Source organism: Pundamilia nyererei, unplaced genomic scaffold, assembly GCF_000239375.1.
Source record: "Pundamilia nyererei isolate P.nyererei 1_Seehausen unplaced genomic scaffold, PunNye1.0 scaffold00122, whole genome shotgun sequence".
In the NCBI taxonomy this organism is placed as follows: Eukaryota; Metazoa; Chordata; class Actinopteri; order Cichliformes; family Cichlidae; genus Pundamilia; species Pundamilia nyererei.
Genome location: NW_005187523.1, coordinates 55,699 through 77,885, shown reverse-complemented (window position 1 = coordinate 77,885; position 22,187 = coordinate 55,699). Strand labels below are relative to the sequence as shown.

Here is a 22,187-nt window from a genome sequence, read left to right as displayed (position 1 = left end):
TTCTTTAAGCACTGGTTCGAGCACCGTTTAAGCACCAGTTTGGTACTGGTATCGGATAAAACCTAAACGATACCCATCCCTACTCACACCAAACGTTGATGTGATTTAGATTTCTCTTTTGTTCACTCACTGCTTGTTGTTGACTGATGAGAATAAATGGTTAACACTCCCAGTTTTGAAAGCATCCCTTGTTTACAGCATTTTCTCACCTGCCTCAGACTTCTGCACAGTGCTGTACCTGCCAGGTATTTGGTGGGAGGGACTCACCAGTTCTACGGTATTCCTCCTGTTAGTTTCTCTCAGGGTCTCGTCCACAAAGCTCTCCCAGCGACCTCTGCAGTCTTCTGGCAGCTCTGCAAAAGCAAACACTGGTCAGTGATTTTCAGTTAAAATGGAAGATTTAATAGTCACACTGGACAACTGTATAAATACCTCTGATGAGGTCAGAGATCTGGGTCTGTACTGGTCCTTTCTCCAGGTTCTGGACCACCATGTTGGCTATTCTAGTCAGGTGACCCATGTTGCCTCTCCTGGTACCACCATCAGCCCTGACAGTCACAGACACAGTTATTACCTTCAACTCAAAGCACTGATTGTAAGAAAAAAAACACAGGAACCTACAGAAGGAAGACTTACTGTATTCTATCGTTCTCCTCCCAGGCATCAAGGATCCTTTGAAGCAGTCGACACTTCTGGAAGAGCTAAGAGTTTAGACAGCAACATGTGAGCGCTGTGATTCTGTGGAAATGTTTCAGTGTCGTGTGATGAGGGCGGGACGTGCGTAACCACTTACATGTGCCACGAGCGCACCGTGGATGCAGGTCTGTGGGTCGCTCGTCCCATCCGTTGTCGCGTCCTCCTCTTGCGCCTGAGGGCTGGACGCTGTAGCGCTCTCTTCGTGGTTCTGCAGGCCTAGGCCTGGCCGCTCCTCTGAGGAAGGATGGTTCAGGATAGAGGCCACACACAGCTCCACTTGGAAGTGCAAAAAGTTATTCCAGGAGTATTTGAAGAACAGATCCTACAGGAAGCAGACACGGGATTTCCAGTACGTGCATTTCATTTTAAACATTTTAGCAAGTTACTGAGAAAAAACATGGACAGCTGATTCTGTGCCCTTTAACACGTGCTGGTAATATTGGAGCCTTACCAGTGACCGTGAACCAGTACAGCAGGGCAGGGTTATTTGAACCTGCTTTCACAGATGGGTAAAGAGTGCTTCCCAACCTTTTGACTAACGTTGTACAAATCCCATGCAATTTCCCAAAACACTGTACAATATACAAACGGCATCTTCTAGAAAGGTTAGCCTTACCAGTAGCAGGTCCATGGTGGCCAGGTTACAGAGCTCCTGGCAGATATTGGGTGCATTGGTCTGGAGCAGGGCAGCCACCAGCCGGGCCACATGAAGGCGAGCATTCCCCAGTGGCTGATCTAGAAGGCCAAAGGTCGTCAATATTGCACTTTTCTGAGGAAAGAGTGAAAGTAGCATATGGACATTGTTTTTTAATAATAATAATAATAATAATAATAATAATGATGTATACTTTATTGATCCCCGTGGGGAAATTACTCTCTCTGCATTTGACCCATTCACTCAGTGAAGCAGTGGGCAGCCACTAAGCAGGCGCACCGGGGAGCAGTGTGTAGGGACGGTACCTCGCTCAGGGGGTAGCCGTTCGGTAGATTCGAACCCCCGACCTTCCGATCACGGGGCAACCACTCTACCTACTGAGCTATCCCTGCCCCAAATCAAGTCAAAACTATAACATGACATTTAACAGCAGCGTCAGCTGTACAATACTGGAAAATAAGACCAGCGCTGAAAAGTGCAGTACCATTACAAACATGCAGCTGAGTGACTCCAGTGTTCAAAGGCTGCACCATGCTCATGCTTACACTCTGACTACACTGCAGTCTTTACCTTGGGGGGATCCTGAAGAAGCTGCTGGAAGTCCTTTAAATGGGGCTCAATGGCATTTAAAATACTGCTGTTGACAGTGTAAGACCTTTCATAACCCTGAGAATACAGATCCATCAGCCCTTCCAACCTGACAGACACAAGCAGAGACAATCAGCATATCAGCTCAGTGACTGTGACGGGTCTTTTCTACTGTCTCGACTGAGAGGCGAGTAAAATACAAATTTACTACATGACGTCACTTAAGAGTCAGGAAGACACCAAAATTAGCACAATTTACATCCTGAATGATTAAGAACTGGAGGGACTCACCCAGACCTCCTGGTCTCCAGTAAGGTAAGTAGCACTTGAGTTCCATTAACGATGGAGGCCTCGCTCCTCTCCCCCTCAAACATGTTCTTGAGAAGCCCCGCCACGCTCTCCTGCCTGGAACACATTTATGCACCATTAACAGGCCAGCTAGCAACAATGTTTTAGCTCCTGATGCAAAAGGAAGCATTTTCAAAAGGCACAAAGTCAACCTCACACACACCCACACAAAATCAAAGCTGCAGTCAAACAGGCTCTGCCAGCAGGTCTGTGTGTACACATGCTACAACCTGAGGTTTTTAATGCCTCTCCATTTCAGGTCAAGAACTAAGCAAACAACAGTCAACAATGACGCTGGTGTGTGGTGTGGACAGAGCAGGAAGAGCAGGCATGAGTGATGTGGGAAAGCTATCCCCACAGTTCCTACAGAGAGTTGTACGTTACTACAAACATACAAGCGCTCCGCAGACTTACGATTCTAGCACAGCCAATAGTGGGTCGGCTTCTACGTTCTCCTGCATCTGACTGGCCTGATCTCGGCTAAGGCGGATGATGTCACACAGCGTTTGGGACGCATTTGATTGTCTCTGAAAAATAAATAATCCAATTAAATTATTCGAACCCATCAATAAAAATGATTAGGAAACATCGAGACAACACTCGGCCAGCACAGCGAGCGCTGCACCCACTCACCTCCTCATCTTTGCCAGCATGGATGAGCTCTGTGAGTCTCTGAACCAACGTTTCCTCGTTTAACCACTAGGATTCAAAAGAAACAGATCACTTAAAAGCATGCGCCAGGTTCGAGCTTACTCACAGGACATACGAGCCATTTCGGTCGCTTACATGCAGAACATCCTGTCTCAAAGGGGCAGGCTCCACACAACTGATGAGGCGAAGCAGCAGGTCCATCATGGCAGAAGCGTCAATGTGTTTCAGCACCAGACCAATAAAGCCTTCTTTTTTCTTTAAAAAGGTAATAACCTGGAAAATGACACAATGTGAAAGACTGTGGATTTTCACAGACAGCTAATGTCAATCTTAGATTTTCACATTTGAGGGTTTTTATGCTCTCTAGGCATGTTTTCACTGGACTCTTCCTCCGGGACTAGGAACCTTTGGAGGAACAGACTGACTTTCCAAAGTGGGGACGAGCATTTCTATTGAGTCCCAGGAAACTCAGCAGACCCCACAAAACGCCCTGCTCCAGTTGCTATTACTCTCTGAAACTTTGGTGTGTGGAAATGTTCCTAAATGATTCGCTTAATCTGAGAGGAATTCATATCTTGTTTACTAGTTACCTGTTCGGTTTTCCTGGCAATGAGATTGCCGATGGTTTTGCTGAAGAAGCTGGCTAGTAGAGGATTGAGAGGTGGGTCCTGTTCCAGGAAGTGGTAGAGCATCTCGAGGAGAGACTCGTCTCCACCCAGCTTATCGTTTATAATGGAAACATCTGAGGTCAGAAGCTCACAAGCAACATTGGGAAACCTTGCAGAGGGAAAAACACAACAGACTGACGTTAAGATCAGATCTCTGTGTCAAACTAAAGATTTCAAAGTATCACTGCAAGTATGAGTGAAGGAAAATGAAGGTGATGGGGTTACAGGTTCAACGTGTGTGAGGATTTAATCACAGCAGCAAAACGTGGATATATGCAAAAAGCTGGAAGTTTCTTTTTGCTGCGTTCCTTTCAAACAACAGTGCATATAAACTTCAGCATTTAATCTAAAAATACCAGCGCGTGCATATCAAACAACAACAGCATTTTCCTGGTAAAGTTCATAAATCCTAAATAAATCCTGTGTATGTGGACAGAGTTAGATTTCTTTATTATGTGACCCATGAGCTGAATTATTAACTGAACAAGCGAGTTAACTGTGGTGCTTGTATCTAATTGACATCAAGGCAAATCAATTCAACTCAGGCTCAACATCTGTCTTTGGAAATAGGTGCATGTTCCACTTTGTGTTCGTCTTGCTCCCAGTCTTCTAATCTAACTCTCAAGTAATGTCTCCACTCTCCCAGCAGTCTCTAAGAGTCAGTGTGGGCTCTCACTTAAAGCGGCTTCGCTCCTCCAGATCAGCAGGTGGCTCTGTGGTGATGAGGCTGACCAGCTCCTGCATGCAGTGGTCCTGGGAAAGGAAGAGGAGCAGCCGACGGTTTTGGGCCTTGCACTCCTGCAGGACGTCATCCTCCTCCATCAGCTCTCTCAGCGTCACGTCCTCCCTGTCCAGCAGCTGGTCAATGTGGGAGGTGGTGTGCAGGTCAAACTTCCAAAACATGGTGGCCGCTGGGAGGGGGGACACAGCCCTGGGCCGACAGAGCGAGGAGAGAGGAGTAGGACAGTTAAGAGTGAAAGGTTGGGATGAGGAAGCAGGGGCTCCAAGCTGACGTAAAGAAACAAGAGGATTAGTACAGCACTAGTACTTCTATCCTTTTATACCAAAGACAATGTTCACAGCAACGGTAATATTCTGGGATTAACTTTAATCTGTCCTGTAAACAGCATTCTCTCACGGGCCAACTGTAGTCACAATGTTGCATTAATGTAGAGCACATCATACAGCCTGCACTGAATTTTTCATAGGTTTATGAGACAGAAACATATGGTCTTGTCAGTGTTCGTGCTAAGCTGCGAGACATCAGGCTGCAGAAGTTCAAACCTGGACCGTAACTGACGCTCTAACGTAACATGGAGGCGATATCAGTTAAGACAGAAAACGTTGTCATGATTTAAACGCACATTGGTCCAAGTAAACACAGTCATAGTGTAACTAGAAAAAGACACAAATGCCTGACAGTAAAGTGTTCACACATACCAGTGGATGAAATGTGGATATCTTTAATCAGACCTCCCCCACGGGCAGGCAGGCATTTGTGTTTGTGCAGACGACAGAGAGTGTGGCGAGGCCTGGCATTTATCAGCATGGGTCTCCTTTTAAAACGCGGGCCTCTTTAGGAGACGGGTCGCTGAGAGGCTCACCATACCCTGCACAACATGAAGGTTGATTATTAACTGACAAAAGGTACCAGGAGTCAATTCTTTTAGTAATCAGGTAACCTGTTGCTTATTACATCCATTAATTGGATAAGAAATACTTTTGTCTTATTAATGAGAAATAATACATAATAATAATTTACATCATGTATCGTGTTCAAAAGACAAAAAACCCCACTGTAGTTTTTTATAATGGAAACCAAAGTTTTTAATATTCTGACTGCACACAACGTCTGCGCAGGCAGGTAAGCGCTCGCACTGCACGCACCTGCCATAAAAAACTTATTCTTTTTAAAGAATAAATAATCAAAAGTACAGTAAATAAGTCACATACACTACTGGAACCTAAGGCACGAAGTAAAACTGCCTCTACCCTTCTTGGAGGGCATTTTGTGTAAGTGGGCTAGTGAATGAGTGTGCATGTGTGAAAGAAACACATGCAATGAAGAAAAGCAAGAATATCAGGATTCTCTGAGGTTTGCCCCGACGTTGGATGCAACATTTCCTGCTCTAAAAAACAGACGTTCTGATGGCGTTTTCGCAGCTTGAGCAACTGTTGTTGGCTCTATATAAATAAAATACAACTGAGCGGTAAAAATGTTAATGACTGATGTTAACACATCATAGAACATATTAACTTCAGTGTCCTGCCTAAAAGACCCAAGTCAGTCACCCATGTGTACTTTTACTGTCTTAGAAAAAAACAAATATATATGTAATACAATATGTTTCACTATGGTCTAGTACACCCCTTGTCCCCCTTTATACTCACTCCTTCTTGTTACAGGTATCACTGCCATATAAAGCAGGGCGGTTGGTAACAAGCTGCCTGAATTAAACATCATATCAGACTAATTTAACGGTTCATCTGCATATTTTATTTTGACTGCGTAAAACAAATTGTGGCGTCTGGCAGCAGCTACAAAGTTAGCCTTTCTTCACGTTGGAGCTTCCTGAAAGTGTTTTTTCACTCAAAACTGACTTTTTCTCAATATAAACACGAGACATTATTTATTTGAACTGAAGAAGTGAGTTATCTCTTTTGCTTTTGACCAGTGAGAATTACAATTAAGTTTATTAGATACTTATGTTAGCTAAAATAAAGTTGTTATTACGTTCAACTTCTGAGAGAAAATGACTAATATTTAAACTAAAATGAATCCTATATTATCACCAAGAGTAAAACGAAGGCTTTAAGCTTTACGTTGAGCATAAATAGTGATTTATATCAATACCAACTGACAGGGAACAGCGTGAGATATTGTTATAAGATTATTTTCCATCTCGCCCAGCTCTACTTGTACCACAGTTGACCTCGTTATTTGAAGACTTCTCCATGGCTATCTGGCAATCCACCACTTTGACTTTCTATATATGACAGAGTAACAACTTGTACAAATGCTATGTGCAAGCTCATTACTCTACACATTGACTGCTTAGGTCAACTTCCCCCTCTTCTCTGGTGTAACAGCTCAATGTAACATATTGTTAGAATCCGTTAAAAAATAGAAAAGTAATAATAAAGTACAAAATGCTTTTGTGACCAGGCTGTTTGTTTTGTTTTTCCCCCATGCAGTTACTGTGGTAGCTAATCTAGACAACCTAACACACCAGCAGAGACACGAAACAGCTACATCTGCTGACTTTGTCAAAGCCAAAGTGTCTCAGCGGGCAGTGCAACAGATCTAACTGTTGACCATGGAAGTAAAACTACAGGAGGAAATCAAAGTGCTTCCCCTTTTTTCTTTTCCCATTTTCCTGAGGAGGATCTTTGCACATGCAGCAGCAGCGTCCATCTGGCATGCATTTACAGAGTACACAAGCGCAATAATAACCCGCTGAATGCTCCCTGTGGACACCGAGCAGGAAAGCAAATGCTTGACTTTACATCCAAAATAGAACAAACCAGAGGCAACCTCAACAAAAACAGTCTTCTGGCACATGTAAGAGATGATGGAAAAAAAGGAACAATGGCACACAAAGGGCACACATGTGGATAATGCGAGCCAACGGCAGCCTGTAATTAGGCGAGTTAAAAAAAGCTGTACAATCAAGCGAAAGGGAATCCCACCTGTCTGTTGCCATGAACTCTCCTTTTACTCACTGTGAATGTAAATAACAGCCCAGCTGATAGCGAACCAGTGTTCACTGGGTTGTACTAGAAACCTTGTGACACCAGCTACCAAATGATTAACCAATCCGCACACTTCAGAGGGCGAACAGAAGCTGCAGTTTTTGCAGTTTGCTGCTTAATTGCATTTTAAAGCACTGAAGCTGTAAAAAATGTTTTAAGCTGACCAGACATATCTAAGACAGGCGATGGTCCCAAAATATTTTAAGTTAACATTATGGAGTACCTTTGTCAGCCATCAACCATGATATGGCTTCAGACTTTGATCACATGATGCGGATTTGGTAACGGGTCACACTTTATAAACTGTTGTAACTGAAGTGATTTCTTAAGATTGTTTGACAATAAGAGACACTGGTGTGTAACTGAAGACATGTAAGCTGAGCTTCCACAGCACTGGCATGAAATGCACATCAACTGACTGACGGTGGGGGCTCAGATTTCTGTTTACTTCAACTCCAGAGGAGGGCACAAATGCCCAAATGATACCAGACTAACATGGGATCGATGCTACAGCACATACACTGCTGAAGTCACCAGTAACTCCAACATGAAAGATAAAACTACCACTTCACCTACAGAGTGTGTAGTTACTTCCAGCTCAGTAAGTCTGCGTTGCTGGCCTCAGCCGACTCCGAACACCCCTAAAGTAACGTTGGCTCTTTAGTTACCGAGCTATAAAAAACACATGCAGCATTTACGGGCGACCGTGGCTCAGGGGGTTGGGAATCGCATCTGTAACCGGAAGGTCGCCGGTTCGATCCCAGGGCTCTCTGTCCTGGTCGTTGTGTCCTTGGGCAAGACACTTTACCCTACTTGCCTACTGGTGTTGGCCAGAGGGGCCGATGGCGCGATATGGCAGCCTCGCTTCTGTCAGTCTGCCCCAGGGCATCTGTGGCTACAACCGTAGCTGCCTCCACCAGTGTATGAATGTGAGAGTGAATGAATAGTGGCATTGTAAAGCGCTTTGGGTGCCTTGAAAAGCGCTATATAAATGCAATCCATTATTATTGTTATTAAAGAGACGTATCGGTCAGAAAATGAGTTCCGTTAACGTCGACGGGACTAAACATTAACAGTTAACGACTATGTTACATTAACATCGATTAAGTAATCCAACAGCCATTACTGAGTCCTTGTGCGAAGTTAGCCGATAGACCAGCACTGGTATCTCGATCAGTGTTAATTCACGATATTTAGACACCAACTTCTAAAGTTGGGGAACAACTCAGCTATGGTTAGTTCCTCCTTTTCTCTGATTAGCACATAAGCTAATTAGCTACCAACGGTTAACGTGTACTGAGCGGCCAACTTAAATAGCTCTCTAACTTGGGTTTAACTTTGTCGCTGCTGCAGCAGCAGGGTTAAGATTAGCTCTACGCTCAAACTCACGATAAGAATTCCCGGTTAAAACGTACCTTTGGTTGAATGTCCGCTGCGAGTAATTCCGTGTGATCCGAGTTGTTGCTGTTTTTCGTTAAGCAGCCAGCTACTAAATCACTAGCTGTCCAGCTACTGTTAGCTAGCCGTATGAGCTAACATACGTTAGCCTGTGAGCGAATAGTGATTTGTTTTGAAGAAGGGGTCAGTCTGCGACAGCACAGACCGCCGTTAGCTAGCTCAACTTAGCTAACGATAGTCAAATGTGGCTAAGAAGACTACAAAATAAGCTGTTCCCCCGCGTGAATGACTACGTGGTGTTAATAACAATCCGAGTTATTTCAAATGCAAAGTGTATGATACGTACTCGCACACAAAGTAATTCAAACGCGGGGCTAAGTTTAGCACGCAAAGCAGGAAAAACTCAGTCATATTTTTCGAATCAAAATGGCGACATGGTTGCGGGCACGCGCGTCGGGGACGTGCCTCGACTTGAGACCGTGCACCGAGCTCTCCAAAACATCTTAAAGCGCTGAGTGATGCAACGCTGCTATCACACATCAAACTGTCCTCGTTTTCACATGAGATCCATATTATTTCAAAACCTGCAGCTATAAACCTGCTGTCTGAAGAGTGCCGTTTATATTTAATTGCATTTTAACTAATAAACATTTACAGGCAAGATCATTCTGTAATTTTAAAACAATCGGTGGAAAATGCACAATAAAGACTTGACACCAGTCGGGTTTTCTGCTTTGTAGTGTACCATGGCTGCAGTTCGGAGTCTCACTTCGTTTATTTACGTTTTGCTTCCAGTGCACCTGAGACATGCACAATGGCACTGTTAGATTTACCTCCCAAGAAATCAACATTATCGAAGCAGCCTGAGACTATCTTGTTAGAGAATGGAACAAAAAGTGGCCAACATTCACAGAAGAGTGCTTTTCCTTTATTTTAATGACGTGGACTAATTATGTCTGAAATAAAATAAGATCCATGATCTTCCTGGACAAGAAAACTGCTTAAAAGAGCAACGTGCTGAAGAAGGTGCTCATACCTGATACTGACTTGCAAGGTTTTCAGAATTGTACAATCTGTACTCTCTACTACTTTCATTTTACACAGCATGTGTCTGGCCCCACACATGCCAAAGGACACACACCTCGTTTTTTCTTTAGGCTTAACCATTGACTTTATCTGAGTGTCCTTACCTGAGCTGGTCAAATTAGTTGATTCAATGAACCCGTCCTCCTGCCCTCTTGATGTTTTATCTGGACCTTTGTTTAGAAAGGTCTTTCAGTCCACTGGTCCTAGTGTGCTTACAATCATCAATGCCTCTTTGCTTTCTGGTCAGGTGCCTGTTTTTTGTAAAAGTGCTGTTAAAAGCCCCGAACTTGATGCTTCTCTGTTTATCAACTATGGACCTATCTCAAAATTACCATTTATTGCCAAGATTTTAGAGAATGTTGTGGCCAAGCAACTCACAGCGGTTCTTGGTCAACATAACATTCTTGATTCGTATTCTATTTTTATCTTATTGTATATTTTTATTCTATTTTATTCTACTGTATATAGTATATTATTTTATTCTATCCTGTACAGCTGAGCTGTGTACTGTATTTATTCTTATTGTATTCTAATTTTTGCGTCATAACTTTTGCACTGTCCACTTCCTGCTGTGACAAAACAAATTTCCCACGTGTGGGACTAATAAAGGTTATCTTATCTTATCTTATCTTGATCATTTCCAATCTGGTTTACGTAGAGCTCATTCCACTGAAACTGCACTTCTTAGAGTGTCCAGTGATATACTGATGAATTATGATGCTGAGTGCACCCGACCTCTGCCTTCGATACTGTCGACCATCATATTCTGTTAGATAGACTAAAACACTGGGTGGGTATATCAGGAACGGCCTTGGAGTGGTTTAAATCTATGTGATCCTTCTCTGTGGCTTCCTCCAAGCTCAGGTCCTCTCTCACCCCTCTTGGTGTGCCACAGGTTCTGTCCTGGGACCTGTACTGTTTTTGTTATATTTACTCCCTCTTCAGGAACTTCTCAGCACTTTTAAGGACATTTCGTATCATTGCTATGCAGATGATTTTCAGCTATATATCTGCTTTAAGCCACATGATGTTTCTAAACTTCTAATCTTGCAGAGATGCTTAGATTCTATCAGAGGTTGGAATGCAGAAGATTATCTTCAACTTAATGCTGAGAAATCTGAAGTCCTTGTCTTTGCTCCTGATAAATTTGTACCTTTGGTATTAAAACATTTAGGCCCGCTCGCTTTTGTTTAATCTTCTATTAGGAAGATTGGTGTTACAGCTCTGTCCTTGGATATTCATGTTAAGCAGATTCATGCCTCCTTGGAACGTGTGCAGGGTGTTCAAAATGCTGCTGCAAGGCTGTTGACCAAGGCTTCCAGTTTGCCCCATATAATCCTGACCCTCAGGACTGCATGGACTGGCTCCAATTTACAGCAGTGATCTTCCTCATCCTGATATTCCCAGCAGGTCCCTGAGGGCTTGCTGGTTGTCCAGCACACTAGATTAAAAACAAAAGGTGACAGAGCTTTTGTTTCTGTGGCTCCCAGACTCTGGGACTCTCTTCCACTCAGATCTGTAGACTCTGTCAGTTCTTTTAAAAAACAGTTAAAAGCCTTCTTTTTAAACTTGCCTTTGGTTGATGTTGTTTTATGTTCTAGCTTCTGTGAAACACTTTGTGATTTTATCTTGAAAGGTGCTATACAAATACAATTTTACTTACTTTTATTTTACTTACTAGCAAAATAAAACCCATATGGGCAGACTCAGGACTTTTGCCTGAGTGTGCAGCAGTTTACAATGAAAGTCAAAATGCAACCTTCTTTCTGTGTTTGATGACATTCATTTTAGACAAAGTATGTATTAGAAACTCTATGAAACAATGTGAATCAGTTCAGCTGTGAAACAAGCTTCATTCTAAGTAAATATGCATGGATAGCACATGTTGGATGATCTAACAAGTGTTTAAACTATGGCAGCAGATATTTTTTTATTAAGGATACAATTAGCTTTTTTTCTGCTAAAACAATGTAAACAGTGGATAAATAATAACCTGAACTTTACAGCAACATGTTTATGAAATATGATAGAAAGTCCAAGCCTTCAGATTTTCCAGTTTCCAGTTCCAGAACTGCGTCGATACAGAAAACAAATGGACGATCGTTTCTGTTAAATATCACAACGACGCCCTGTCTTTACTTTCAGTATTGTTACCCAGCCATTTAGGCCAACTGTACACGGGCATAACGCGCGGCTGTTTTTCTTTGTTGGTTTTAACGTGAACTAACTACAGTTTCTTTTTAGCTCTTAAGTTTTTAACCCTGTTTGCGTCGTCCTTCTTTCGCTTCCTTCTTTCCTATCCTCATTCCTTCCCTTTCACTTCACCTCCTCTCCTCGTCAGTTTCTCGTATCCCACAATGCATTGCGATCACTCGTTGGATCATGGACCAAAGCGGTAAGCAAAATGCAAAGTAGGGCCGAGACGTTAGCAAAACTTGTTATTCATGCTATATATTTTTTAACCTGCGTAGCCGTTTTCATACCAGCTCTAAGAGCTAACGTGACTACAAAGCCCCCTCGTGGAAAGTGGTTTTGCTAAGCTAACCCGTAATCTCCCAGGGGAACATTAAAGCTTGAATGGTGCGGGCTAGCCAAAAAAGGCTTGAGTACTTCTCGCCAAAAGTTAACGTTACGCCCTAAGTTGGTCTGGAGGATTACACGAAATGTTCCACCAGAGTTTATGCAATTATTAAACTCAACTGCAAACGATATATTCTCACATGTTGGTGGGTTTACGGCTAGCTGCGATTTAGTTGGGGCGCGAATGGGGCTTGATTGTTAGCATATGCTAACCACTTAGCTGTATAAAGAAACTATATCTTATAACGAGTCTCTTGACTGTTAACCCACATACACGAGCCCTTTTTTGCTGATAGTATTAAGGGCGAAACGCTAACGTTGTTAATCTAATTTCCAATTGTTTATATTACTGCAGTGTCACTAAAGTGATAAACCATTGCCAACTATAAATATCTGCGGCTCTGAGCTCCTCCTCGCTTGTTGTGGCTTTGCTAAGGGACAGGTACAAGTTTCTGTGTCGTAGGCGACCTTGTGAGAGTGGGTGCAGGTGGAAGGTAATCAAGCCTGGAAAGGTTGTGTGTGAATGAAGCGTGTGGAAAGGTGAAGATGAGTATACGTAATGAAGGTGGATGAGTTGTATATTTGGGGTCAGCCATCCAAAGCAACGGGCAATACACAAGAATGGCAAAGAGTCCATGCAGGGTAGAGATGAGTGTCAAAGATGATTTGTTACTGAATAATAATGGGGCGAGTGAGAGGAAGCGTTACAAGATGGTAGTCCACTAAAGATGTTAACATTTTCATTGGGAGTGACCAACACGTACAGCATTAGATGTCTCATATTGAGCAGTTTGGAGACAAAGGCAAGGCTGGGACAGAAGATGGAGCTGCCAGGCAGAGGTTGGTGTGATAGAAGATGGGGATTGGATGAGACGGAGGCAGATGATCTACTGTGGAACCCAAAACGAAGCATCCTGTTTAACCTATGAGTCACTGAGTTTCACCATAAAGTCTAATTCCAGAATGAAATTATTTGTAATCTATGTAACCAATGTAAACAGACTCTGTTACAAGCACTGTCACAATCCAGTGACGTCCTAAAGGCTTTAAAAACAACTCTTTGTAGATGATATGTGTAACTGTTAAATTTTGGTGTGGCTCTTGAGTCCACCACATGAGGTATCCCTCACTAACTCTGTAACTGTCCAATGTACAGCGCACAACATATAGCAGTCTGTTTCAGTTGATATACTCTTTTTCTTCCACAGACAATGATCTTCAAGGAAGCGATGGCTCTGGGAGTTTGGGAGGCCCGGATGTTCGCAGACGAATCCCCATCAAACTTCTGTCCAAGCAGCCAATAAGGAGCAAACCTCAGCAGCGCCCCCAGAGACCTGTCAGCAGAACTTGTAAAAGTGAGCCTGGAGAAGATGGTAGGCACACTATGTGGTACAAAATGCTCATTAGCACTAATGTTTTTATGATGTCACACTGTATAGGCAAAAGTATTGGGCCACACCTCTTAATCAAAACTTTTTCAATCCTATTGCCACTGTATATAAATTTGAATAGCTAGCTGCCTTTACAAACATGGGTCATTCACTGAATTCAAGAGTGGAGCTGTAAAATATTGTGGCAGTTGAAATAAGTCAATTCATGAAATGTTTCTTACATTTGCAGCCCACATAAAGCTACAAAGCAGTGCCAAGGTGCATGGTTTGTAAAAAATTGCCAATGCAGAGTTCCATTCACACCAGCACAAACTCTGCACTGTGGGTTTTGTGGCTGAGCAGCTATAATATGTAGGTAGCCTAGTACGTTTGCCTGTAAAGTATATAAACATAGCATGCTTAATGATATTCAACTCTTTGTTGGTTAGTTTTTAAAGTAGCTAATGCATTGTTGTTGGTGTCTTTCAGCTGGTGTTTGTAAAGGTCAACCTTTCCTCTTTTCAAAATAAGGGAGTTCCTTTTCTGCAATATAAGTTTTGAGATAGGGCTGTTTGATATAACCATATATATGACGATATAAAAACATCTATCGTTTCATTTTACGCTGTCGTTTGTTTCGTGGTGTCGCAAAATAAACTGTTTACAGCAATGTTTTTTCATGGTTCTGATGGTCGCTGTAGTTATTATTAATTTCTTAAAGTTCTCTATTTCTCTTATATTTAATATAACCACACTACGGATGGACAAGCGCCTGTTTTTATATGCGTGTCCGCTTGTTTATGTTCCACATAAACCTTTCACAATAAAGCTCAAGATCCTGTTGAGACTTTTCAAAATAAACTGAATCACGTGAAAGATGCAGAGTATTTACTGATGAGAAGTAAAAAAGAGCCGCCAGGTGCTAAAAAATAAACCTTAGACTCAAACGTTAGAACAGGCAGGAAACACTTCACCAAGTCGAGCTGCCTGAGATTCACAGACTTTACAGAAAATGTTACATTTCTGTGATTTATATCGTTATCGGACGACAGATGTCTTATATCGGGAGATGAGATTTTGGTCATATCGCACAGCCCTATTTTGAGATGTTCCTTTTTCATATCATTGTCACATTTCACTGGGATATATGTGCAGGATATGGAGCAGACGTTTCTTTCATCCCCACTCCAGTGGGTTGGGCTGCACACTTGATTTGGCTGCCCACAGTGTGCTTTGTCTCTCCTCCTGGCCCTGAACCACGAATGTTTCACAAGTTAGGCAAATGTAAAAAACATTACACAACGGAGGCACCATGCAGTATATTAAGTATCTCTGTGGAGGGAGAAAAAACGTTCATTTTTTCTTCTGGTGGTAGGAGTCATTGTAGACTCGATGACGTGTTACACAGGTATCAGCGACGTACTCGTGGGCTGAACAGAGATGATGTGCCAGTGGTAGCAACAGACTTACAGGTTGACATGTGGGCATCTTTCTTTACCAGTTGTTGTGCAGTGACACTTGCAGTGGTAGTTTGAACCTTTCTTTGGGCAGATAGAGCTCACAGTTCATCCATATTTGCTGGCTCATCTTTGTTATTTGGACTTGATACAAAATACTCAAAAAAAGGATCCCAAGCATTTTTGTATGTTGTTGTACTTTTGTACAGCTGTCTCTGTCGCTCACAGCCGTCATTTATTCTTGGCCTGACCTGTCGTGGCGTATCAATTACAATACATCATAACAGTATCAGTTTAACAGAAAGTGTAACACTTGTATTATTGATGCTTTTACAGTCATCCAGTCTGGAATCATAATACGTTGGCACACAGTAGCACTGTGACAGCCTACTGCCATATGTCATCATGCTGTTTAAGGATTAACTGCGGCACGTGCACACAGTGCAGAAGATGGATGTCCTTTTTATTATTTTCCTCATAAATTCAGTTTAGATGTTATTAAATGTTATTTATGTGAAGTTTCTGTTGTTGCCATACCGATGCTGATTCTTTTTTCTTTTTTTAACAAAGTAATCATGAAGTCGATGATGAGGACAGCATCAAGTAAGCCTTTTAGATTTTATTTGTACCTTTCATTTTAGTTTCCATGTACATGTAATTGTCTTATACACACAGAATATTTTAAGCTCCTTTGGATAGTGACCCTGTGCCATGTTCTTGCCCTCCTCTTTGGGAAAAGTGTCAGGTTTTTTTAAATACTGTTTTATTAATGCTACTCTTGTTTTTTTCTTTCTACTACAGATAACTTTGGCTTTAAGCAAGAGGACAGGTTTGACTGTGGAACTAAAGCTGGTGATGTGTTTGCAAGTCAGAGGAGATTTCCACAACCGTTGTTCTGGGACTATAAGGTACGTCTGCTGTGTGAGGGGAAACAATATTAATGATTAAGTAGCATCATTACCAGCATCTGGCACGCCAGTAAGACGTGTAGTATTGGAATTAAAGAAAAAGTATGCAATGATCTGGTTTTAGTGGTCATTACATGCGTGTCATATTTTTGTGTCCTCTTATTTCAACAGTTAAACTTGATTGGAGAAAAGGATGACGTTCCGATTCACTTCTGTGACAAATGCGGTCTCCCTATTCAGCTGTATGGACGGATGGTACATGTCTTATTGCTGTGTCTCTGCACAACATCTCAGAGTCATGTTACTGTCTAACTCTTGCCAATTTGACTCCTCAGATTCCCTGCAAACATGTTTTCTGTTATGACTGTGCTCTACTTCATGAGAAGAAAGGAGAGAAGATGTGCCCAGGGTGAGACTATTTAACTTTGGTACATGGCAATGAGGGTAAAATAAGGATGGCTGGATGCCAGAAAAGTCGACTCCTGCAAGTACTTTGAGCAGCAGGGGCATAAAATCACTACAGTGTAAAGCCACTAAGATGTCCCTGATTTAGGCTCCGGCCACACTAATGTGTTTTTGTTTGAAAACGCATTGTTTTCTTTCCGTTTTGGCCTCCCGTCAACACTGAAACGGCGGTTTTGCTCAAGGAAAACGCAGCGTATTCAAAACGCTTTTGAAAACGCACACATTTGAAAACGGTGCTTTTGGTCGCAGCGTGGACAGCGAAAACAGAGACTTTCAAAAACGATGATGCGTGTTAGAGCTGGGCGATACGAGATTTTTTCATATCACGATATGGGTTTTTCATTTCAGGCGATAACGATATGTCCATCACGATATAAGCCAAATAACTATTTGTAAGATTTAAATGTGCCGTTGCTCACAAGTAAAATGTGAAATAATCAGCAGCTTGTTTTTATTTAAATATTTATTTCCCATAATAAGTTCAACAGGGTAGATGTACTTAAGGAACATGAGACTTTTTCAGATAAATAAAGGCAAATATTGCAAACTACACAAAAGGCAGCCGCTAAAGCGTTTAAGTTTCAAAATAGAACAAACGAAACAGACTAAATTGTCAATTCCACTTAGAAACAAAATATTAATTTAAAAATAAATCTTAGTTTGTTTTACAGAAGAACAGACAAAACTGACTAACTTTTGTCAATATCAAATAAACTGAGAACTAAAAGGAAATTCTCAATCTCTCCTTGTTGTATAGCTGAGCTTTTCAAACAGTTGTAACAGTTACTTTAGTCTGACAAAAGCCGAATGACGAATCAGCGCTTCCAGTCAGAGACTGAGCTGCACCGCTTTATTGGATTTCCAGACTTGCTTTCGGCACATTTACAGTGCAGCTGCTCTGTTTTTGTCAGACTTGAAATAGCAGAAATGCCTTCACACTACAGAACTTCTCTGGCCTTTCCTTTCGACAGTCTCTCCGGCGTTGGAACCATCATCTGTTTTCTCTTCGGTAACCTTCGGTCACGCTCGGTTGATTTCTCTAGTCGGCGCACTCATTTCCTCCATTACCCGGGCAGCACGGCGGCTGGCTGCTTCCTAAACAAATACACATGTGCGGCTTGGCACTTGTGCTGTACGCAACAAGTCACGTGACGTGACGCTGCAGCTGTGATTGGTTCGGCTCTGCGCTACTTAATTTGGATTGGCTGTTCTTTTTTTTTTTTTTTTTAAGAGGACAAGAGCGGCGAGGTCTGTCGCAATAGTTTAACTTTTCTATCGAGAAAAAGTTATTTCGCAACACATATCGTTATCGTTCTATTTCCCAGCTGTAGTGTTAGTCATGTGATGCAGTCATGTGACCAATTAAACACAGATAGCAGAGGGCATTATACAGCAGCTGTTCTGTTTGACAGCCCTGTTAGAGATGAATATCAGTCTGTACATGCTTCAGAGAGCTTTTCTTTAAATTCTTTAACTCTCACTCGCTTTTGCAACTTTGTACTTTTGTGTTACTCACAGCAACGACTCCACGTCATCGTTAGTCTATTTAAAAAACTCGCTGCTTTTCATCGACATTGTGCCGCCACGTTTCAAAGAGCCGGAGAGTAAATAAGCGGCAGACAGAAATGAGGCAGGTCGAATCTTCATGCATGCGCAGGACTGGAACATAAGCGTTTTCAGACGTTTCAATGTGGACGCACAACTCTGTGAGAACGACTGAAAACGCTGGTGTGGACGCGGAGCGTTTTCAAATCTATCCAGGCTAGTGTGGACGTAGCCTTAGTGACGTGAGGAATGGGACCTCAAGAAAATCTGAAGGCAACATCTGAAGTCTTTTGTCCTGTAAAAGTGAAACGGGAACCCGAATAATCTGTTAAAACCTGCAGTCGAGTAGATTGACACCCACGCTGCCAGGTGCACGAAGCACTCTGAATCATTCTGACAGTTAAAGTCTTTCCACCTACCTCCTCAACCAGATTGAAGACAGTTCTTTGTGTTAGGCCAATATTTTACTTGCTGAGCTCGTAGAAATACTGCCTACTGAGCATTCTGATAGCAAGGAAAACTAAAGGCAGCACTTACAGCATCCACTTCAGGATTGTAGGGAGGCTGGAGCCCATGCAGGCTGTGATAGGCTGAACAGAGTACACCCTGGACAGGGCTAATAGAGATGGTATCTACTCAGCTCCACTCAACTCGACTGTGTTTTGGTCTTTTTCAATTACAACCGAGTCGCACCTCAGTGTACATAGGGTTGTTGTAGCAATGTGTCCGAAACTCTGACTTTGTTTGAGACACAAATACAGCTCAGTAATTGCAATGGTATACCTCAGCCTGTGGCTTCTTGTCAGGCTTAAGGGCCATGAAGTCGGTTTTCACGAGCCTTCATAATGTTGGCAGGTTTCAAAAATGGCAGCTTTGATTTTTCTGATGGAGTTGCTCCTCTAACTCAGCGAGTGACGCCGTAGACTGGACAGTCAGTGGCATGCAATCTGCTGAGGTCACAGAGGTTTTTGCATTGACCCCGCTCACTGCAACCCCGGCTGAGCAGGGACTAAAAAAGCACCTGGTACAACCACCTAATGGAAAACCGAGTCGAGGTGAGTAGGTACCGGTGGAACGGGCCACATTGACCAGTTGGGGCGGTATTCATTTCATTTCATTTCATTTCATTTATTTGTTCATTTCCAGGCACAACAAATACCTATATTGAACATAAATGCACAAAACAAAAAACAAAAATTGCCTGAAAAAAGGAATGGGACGAAGAAAACTTATTAAATCCCACCCCTATACTCACTCATCAACAAAAAAACAAAAAACAAAACAAAACAATAAACTTCCCGCAGCTACGCCCATTATTGCATACAGTCCCATCAGCAGCCCCGGGTATGGTGTTGGAGCTGTGGCCTCATGAAAAAAGGTCCTGCGGTTTAAGCCATGAACAGGCTGTGTGGAGTTTGCATATTGTCTGTGAGTACTGTGAAGTCCCCCGGTCCAAAAATAGGTTGATTAGATCAACAGCGAACTTGTCCAACTAAATAACTGAGCTGTTTGACTTTGTCTGTGTTTCTTCAGCCTGACCCTCTATAACTGCACAGACCCGGTTCAGCGCATTGAACAGTGCCAACGTGGTTCCCTCTACATGTGCAGCATCGTAGCAGGATGCAAGCGCACCTACCTGTCTCAGCGTGACCTCCAGGCCCACGTCAACCACCGCCACATGAGGGCTGCCAAGTCTTCTGCAGGCCGCCAGGAGCCCGTGCACCTGCCCCCTGCTTCTGATGTATCTGAGCGTTTCCGCCTGCCTCCACCTCACTTACCCAAGAACCATGTCCATCTCACCAACCCGCTCCAGCACGGGAGCCACGATCCTTACAGTCAGCCGCCACCTCCCTCCGCTCACGAAGGCCCGCCCCCGACTCCTTCTCTGGGTCCTGAGACATTCCGCATTGCCACGGTAACAACTCGTAAGCACAGTAATCTCATCACTGTGCCCATTCAAGACGACTCCTCTTCCTCTCGCGAGCCCCTCTCTGCTGGGCCAGGCCCTGGCCAGCCACCCCACCACCACCCCGGGGACTATCCTGGCCAGCCTCCCGTAGTGTCGCACTCTCACCATATGATGGCACCACCTCAACAGCATTTTGGTCCCCCGCCTCCCCCGCCGCCTCCCATTACCCACCCAATGCAGCATCCTCCCCAGGCCTCTGGGACACCACACATGGTGTACAACCAGGCCCCTCCTCCCCCAATGTCCACAGCGCCCCCACCTATTACTCCTCCACCAACGCACATGATACCCCCTTACATGAATCACCCACCCCCAGGACCTCCACCACAGCATAGCGGCCCTCCTGTTAATGCCCCACCACCTCATCATTATAACCCGAACTCCATGCAGCAGTTCCCTGAAGACCAGGGTACCCTCAGTCCCCCCTTCACCCAGCCAGGAGGGCTCAGTCCTGGGATGTGGCCCGCCCCAAGAGGACCCCCACCTCCACGAATGCAGGGACCCCCTCCCCAGGGCCAAATGCCTGGTCCGCACCATCCGGATCAGGGCCGGTATCGGCCCTATTATCAGTAAACTACCACCGAAATGAGTCTGTCATTCTGTTCCATACTGCTTGTCTGAGTAATGTGATAGTAAACCTCAGGGTTCCAGGTTGTAGACATTGATTTCCATAAAACTGCCCAAAGCAAATGTGTATGTGGTGCACACTCAAGTTAACTGTGCTAAACCTTCCACTGAACATACTTTTGACTTGGAAGAGAGCAGGAGTGTCCTGTTTTTGAAACAACATATGGTAAACATGTCTGTATATGTTAGCTGATGCCACACATGTACATTTAAAGATGTTGAGTCAATAAATTTTTAACAGCACATTTCTATCCTTTTGTTTGACATGATGTGATGTAGTACAATGTCAGCTGGTTTCTTTAACAGAAGTTACTGAAAACTACATTTATCACTTGGTCTGACTGACGAGGTCTTCAGTATTTCTCATTAAAAATATATTGTGGAAAAATGAAGCTATGCTTTGTCTGGTGATCTGTTTGGGTTTGGCCCCTTTTAGGAAGAACGATGTACCTGCAGTGTCACGTCATGAAAAGACCATACAGCAAGCTACTTTAAGCAAAGTGCTGTCATTTCCCCTGAAGGCTGTGATTAAGAGCAGGAGTTGCACTTTTAGTTGGAGGTTCTATAAATCTGTTTCCATGCATGCTGGTGAAGGTGAAGAATTGGCTCTTGTCTCTTTGAGGTCAGTGTGATTTATTGCAGTTTTTCAGATTCAAGAACTTTATTGCCAATACAACAATATACACAGTATACAGCGTACAGAGTCCCCCTGGTGCATTTATAAGAGTATAAATGATATATCTCCAAGAGATAAAAACTAGGAATTACAAATGATTGATAAAAAGGTACTATTACTAACTTTATCTATGTAATAAACACAGACAGGACAGAGACAATATGGAGTGGATTGTGCAGCAGGTACTGAATACAAGGTTGAAGTTATGAGTCAGGATATTTTAGACGAGAACGGACGAAGACGTGCGAGAGACAAAATGTGCAAATATATTTGAGATGTGTTCAGTAACTATGTGACTGAGTGTGCAAATAAGCAGATTGTTCCCAGGTCCGGTTTGTAGTGCATTTGTGGAAGTTTGTGTTGTGTTTGAGTCTTTTGGTGAGTACTGTAAGGTGTTTGTGTTTATCAGTCTGGTGGTATTGAGTTGAGGGCTCTGACTGCTTGGGGGAAAAGCTCTTGCAGTGTCTGGTCGTTACAGTTTTGAAGGCGTCCTTCACTATGCTGCATTTGCAAGGGGATACCGCAGCAGCGCAACAAGGCCTGTAACAACAAACGTGATAAACGGGGTTTCATGTAATTTGATTGGATGATCCAGGAGACAGTCTTCTAGAGCCAAGTTTCCTGTATTTGCTAAACAAATAACCGAAGCATTAAAGCATCATCACCAAGCTTATTGTCACAGACCCTCTCTGGGGCTATGCTGGTGGTCAAATTAGAGTGGCTAGTCGAGTTATAGTCATCTTTTGA

At 43.1% G+C, this 22,187-nt stretch overlaps 2 protein-coding genes across 3 annotated transcripts in view; one reads left to right on the top strand and one right to left on the bottom strand.

The window, feature by feature from the left end:
* Positions 1–9,238, bottom strand: part of ppp6r2a (protein phosphatase 6, regulatory subunit 2a) — a 15,475-nt gene extending 6,237 nt beyond the window's left edge. The window contains exons 1-14 of one of the 2 annotated variants that reach the window (XM_005742603.1): positions 8,775–9,238; positions 5,047–5,216; positions 4,283–4,537; positions 3,529–3,715; positions 3,074–3,211; positions 2,921–2,986; positions 2,702–2,814; positions 2,231–2,344; positions 1,922–2,048; positions 1,313–1,465; positions 794–1,018; positions 637–701; positions 433–548; positions 268–353 (exon numbers count right to left, since the gene is read on the bottom strand). In XM_005742603.1, the coding sequence (XP_005742660.1) occupies positions 268–353; positions 433–548; positions 637–701; positions 794–1,018; positions 1,313–1,465; positions 1,922–2,048; positions 2,231–2,344; positions 2,702–2,814; positions 2,921–2,986; positions 3,074–3,211; positions 3,529–3,715; positions 4,283–4,509 (1,617 nt within the window). In that variant the 5' untranslated portion in view covers positions 4,510–4,537; positions 5,047–5,216; positions 8,775–9,238. The remainder of the gene's footprint in view (positions 1–267; positions 354–432; positions 549–636; positions 702–793; positions 1,019–1,312; positions 1,466–1,921; positions 2,049–2,230; positions 2,345–2,701; positions 2,815–2,920; positions 2,987–3,073; positions 3,212–3,528; positions 3,716–4,282; positions 4,538–5,046; positions 5,217–8,774) is intronic. The other variant, XM_005742604.1, reaches the window with a different exon arrangement.
* Positions 9,239–11,977: 2,739 nt separating this feature from the next.
* Positions 11,978–21,156, top strand: cbll1 (Cbl proto-oncogene-like 1, E3 ubiquitin protein ligase). Its single transcript, XM_013913267.1, has 7 exons — positions 11,978–12,238; positions 13,632–13,796; positions 15,821–15,853; positions 16,052–16,158; positions 16,330–16,413; positions 16,494–16,567; positions 19,702–21,156. Exons 1-7 carry the CDS (start codon positions 12,226–12,228, stop codon positions 20,708–20,710), a joined length of 1,485 nt encoding a protein of 494 aa, XP_013768721.1. The 5' UTR covers positions 11,978–12,225; the 3' UTR covers positions 20,711–21,156.
* Positions 21,157–22,187: the final 1,031 nt, after the last annotated feature.

Bases quoted from the DNA above. Each gene is read 5' to 3' on its own strand.
- cbll1 (XM_013913267.1), top strand. The intron at 15,854-16,051 runs GTAAGCCTTTTA...TTTCTACTACAG, and splicing joins GATGATGAGGACAGCATCAA to ATAACTTTGGCTTTAAGCAA. The intron at 16,414-16,493 runs GTACATGTCTTA...TTGACTCCTCAG, and splicing joins TTCAGCTGTATGGACGGATG to ATTCCCTGCAAACATGTTTT.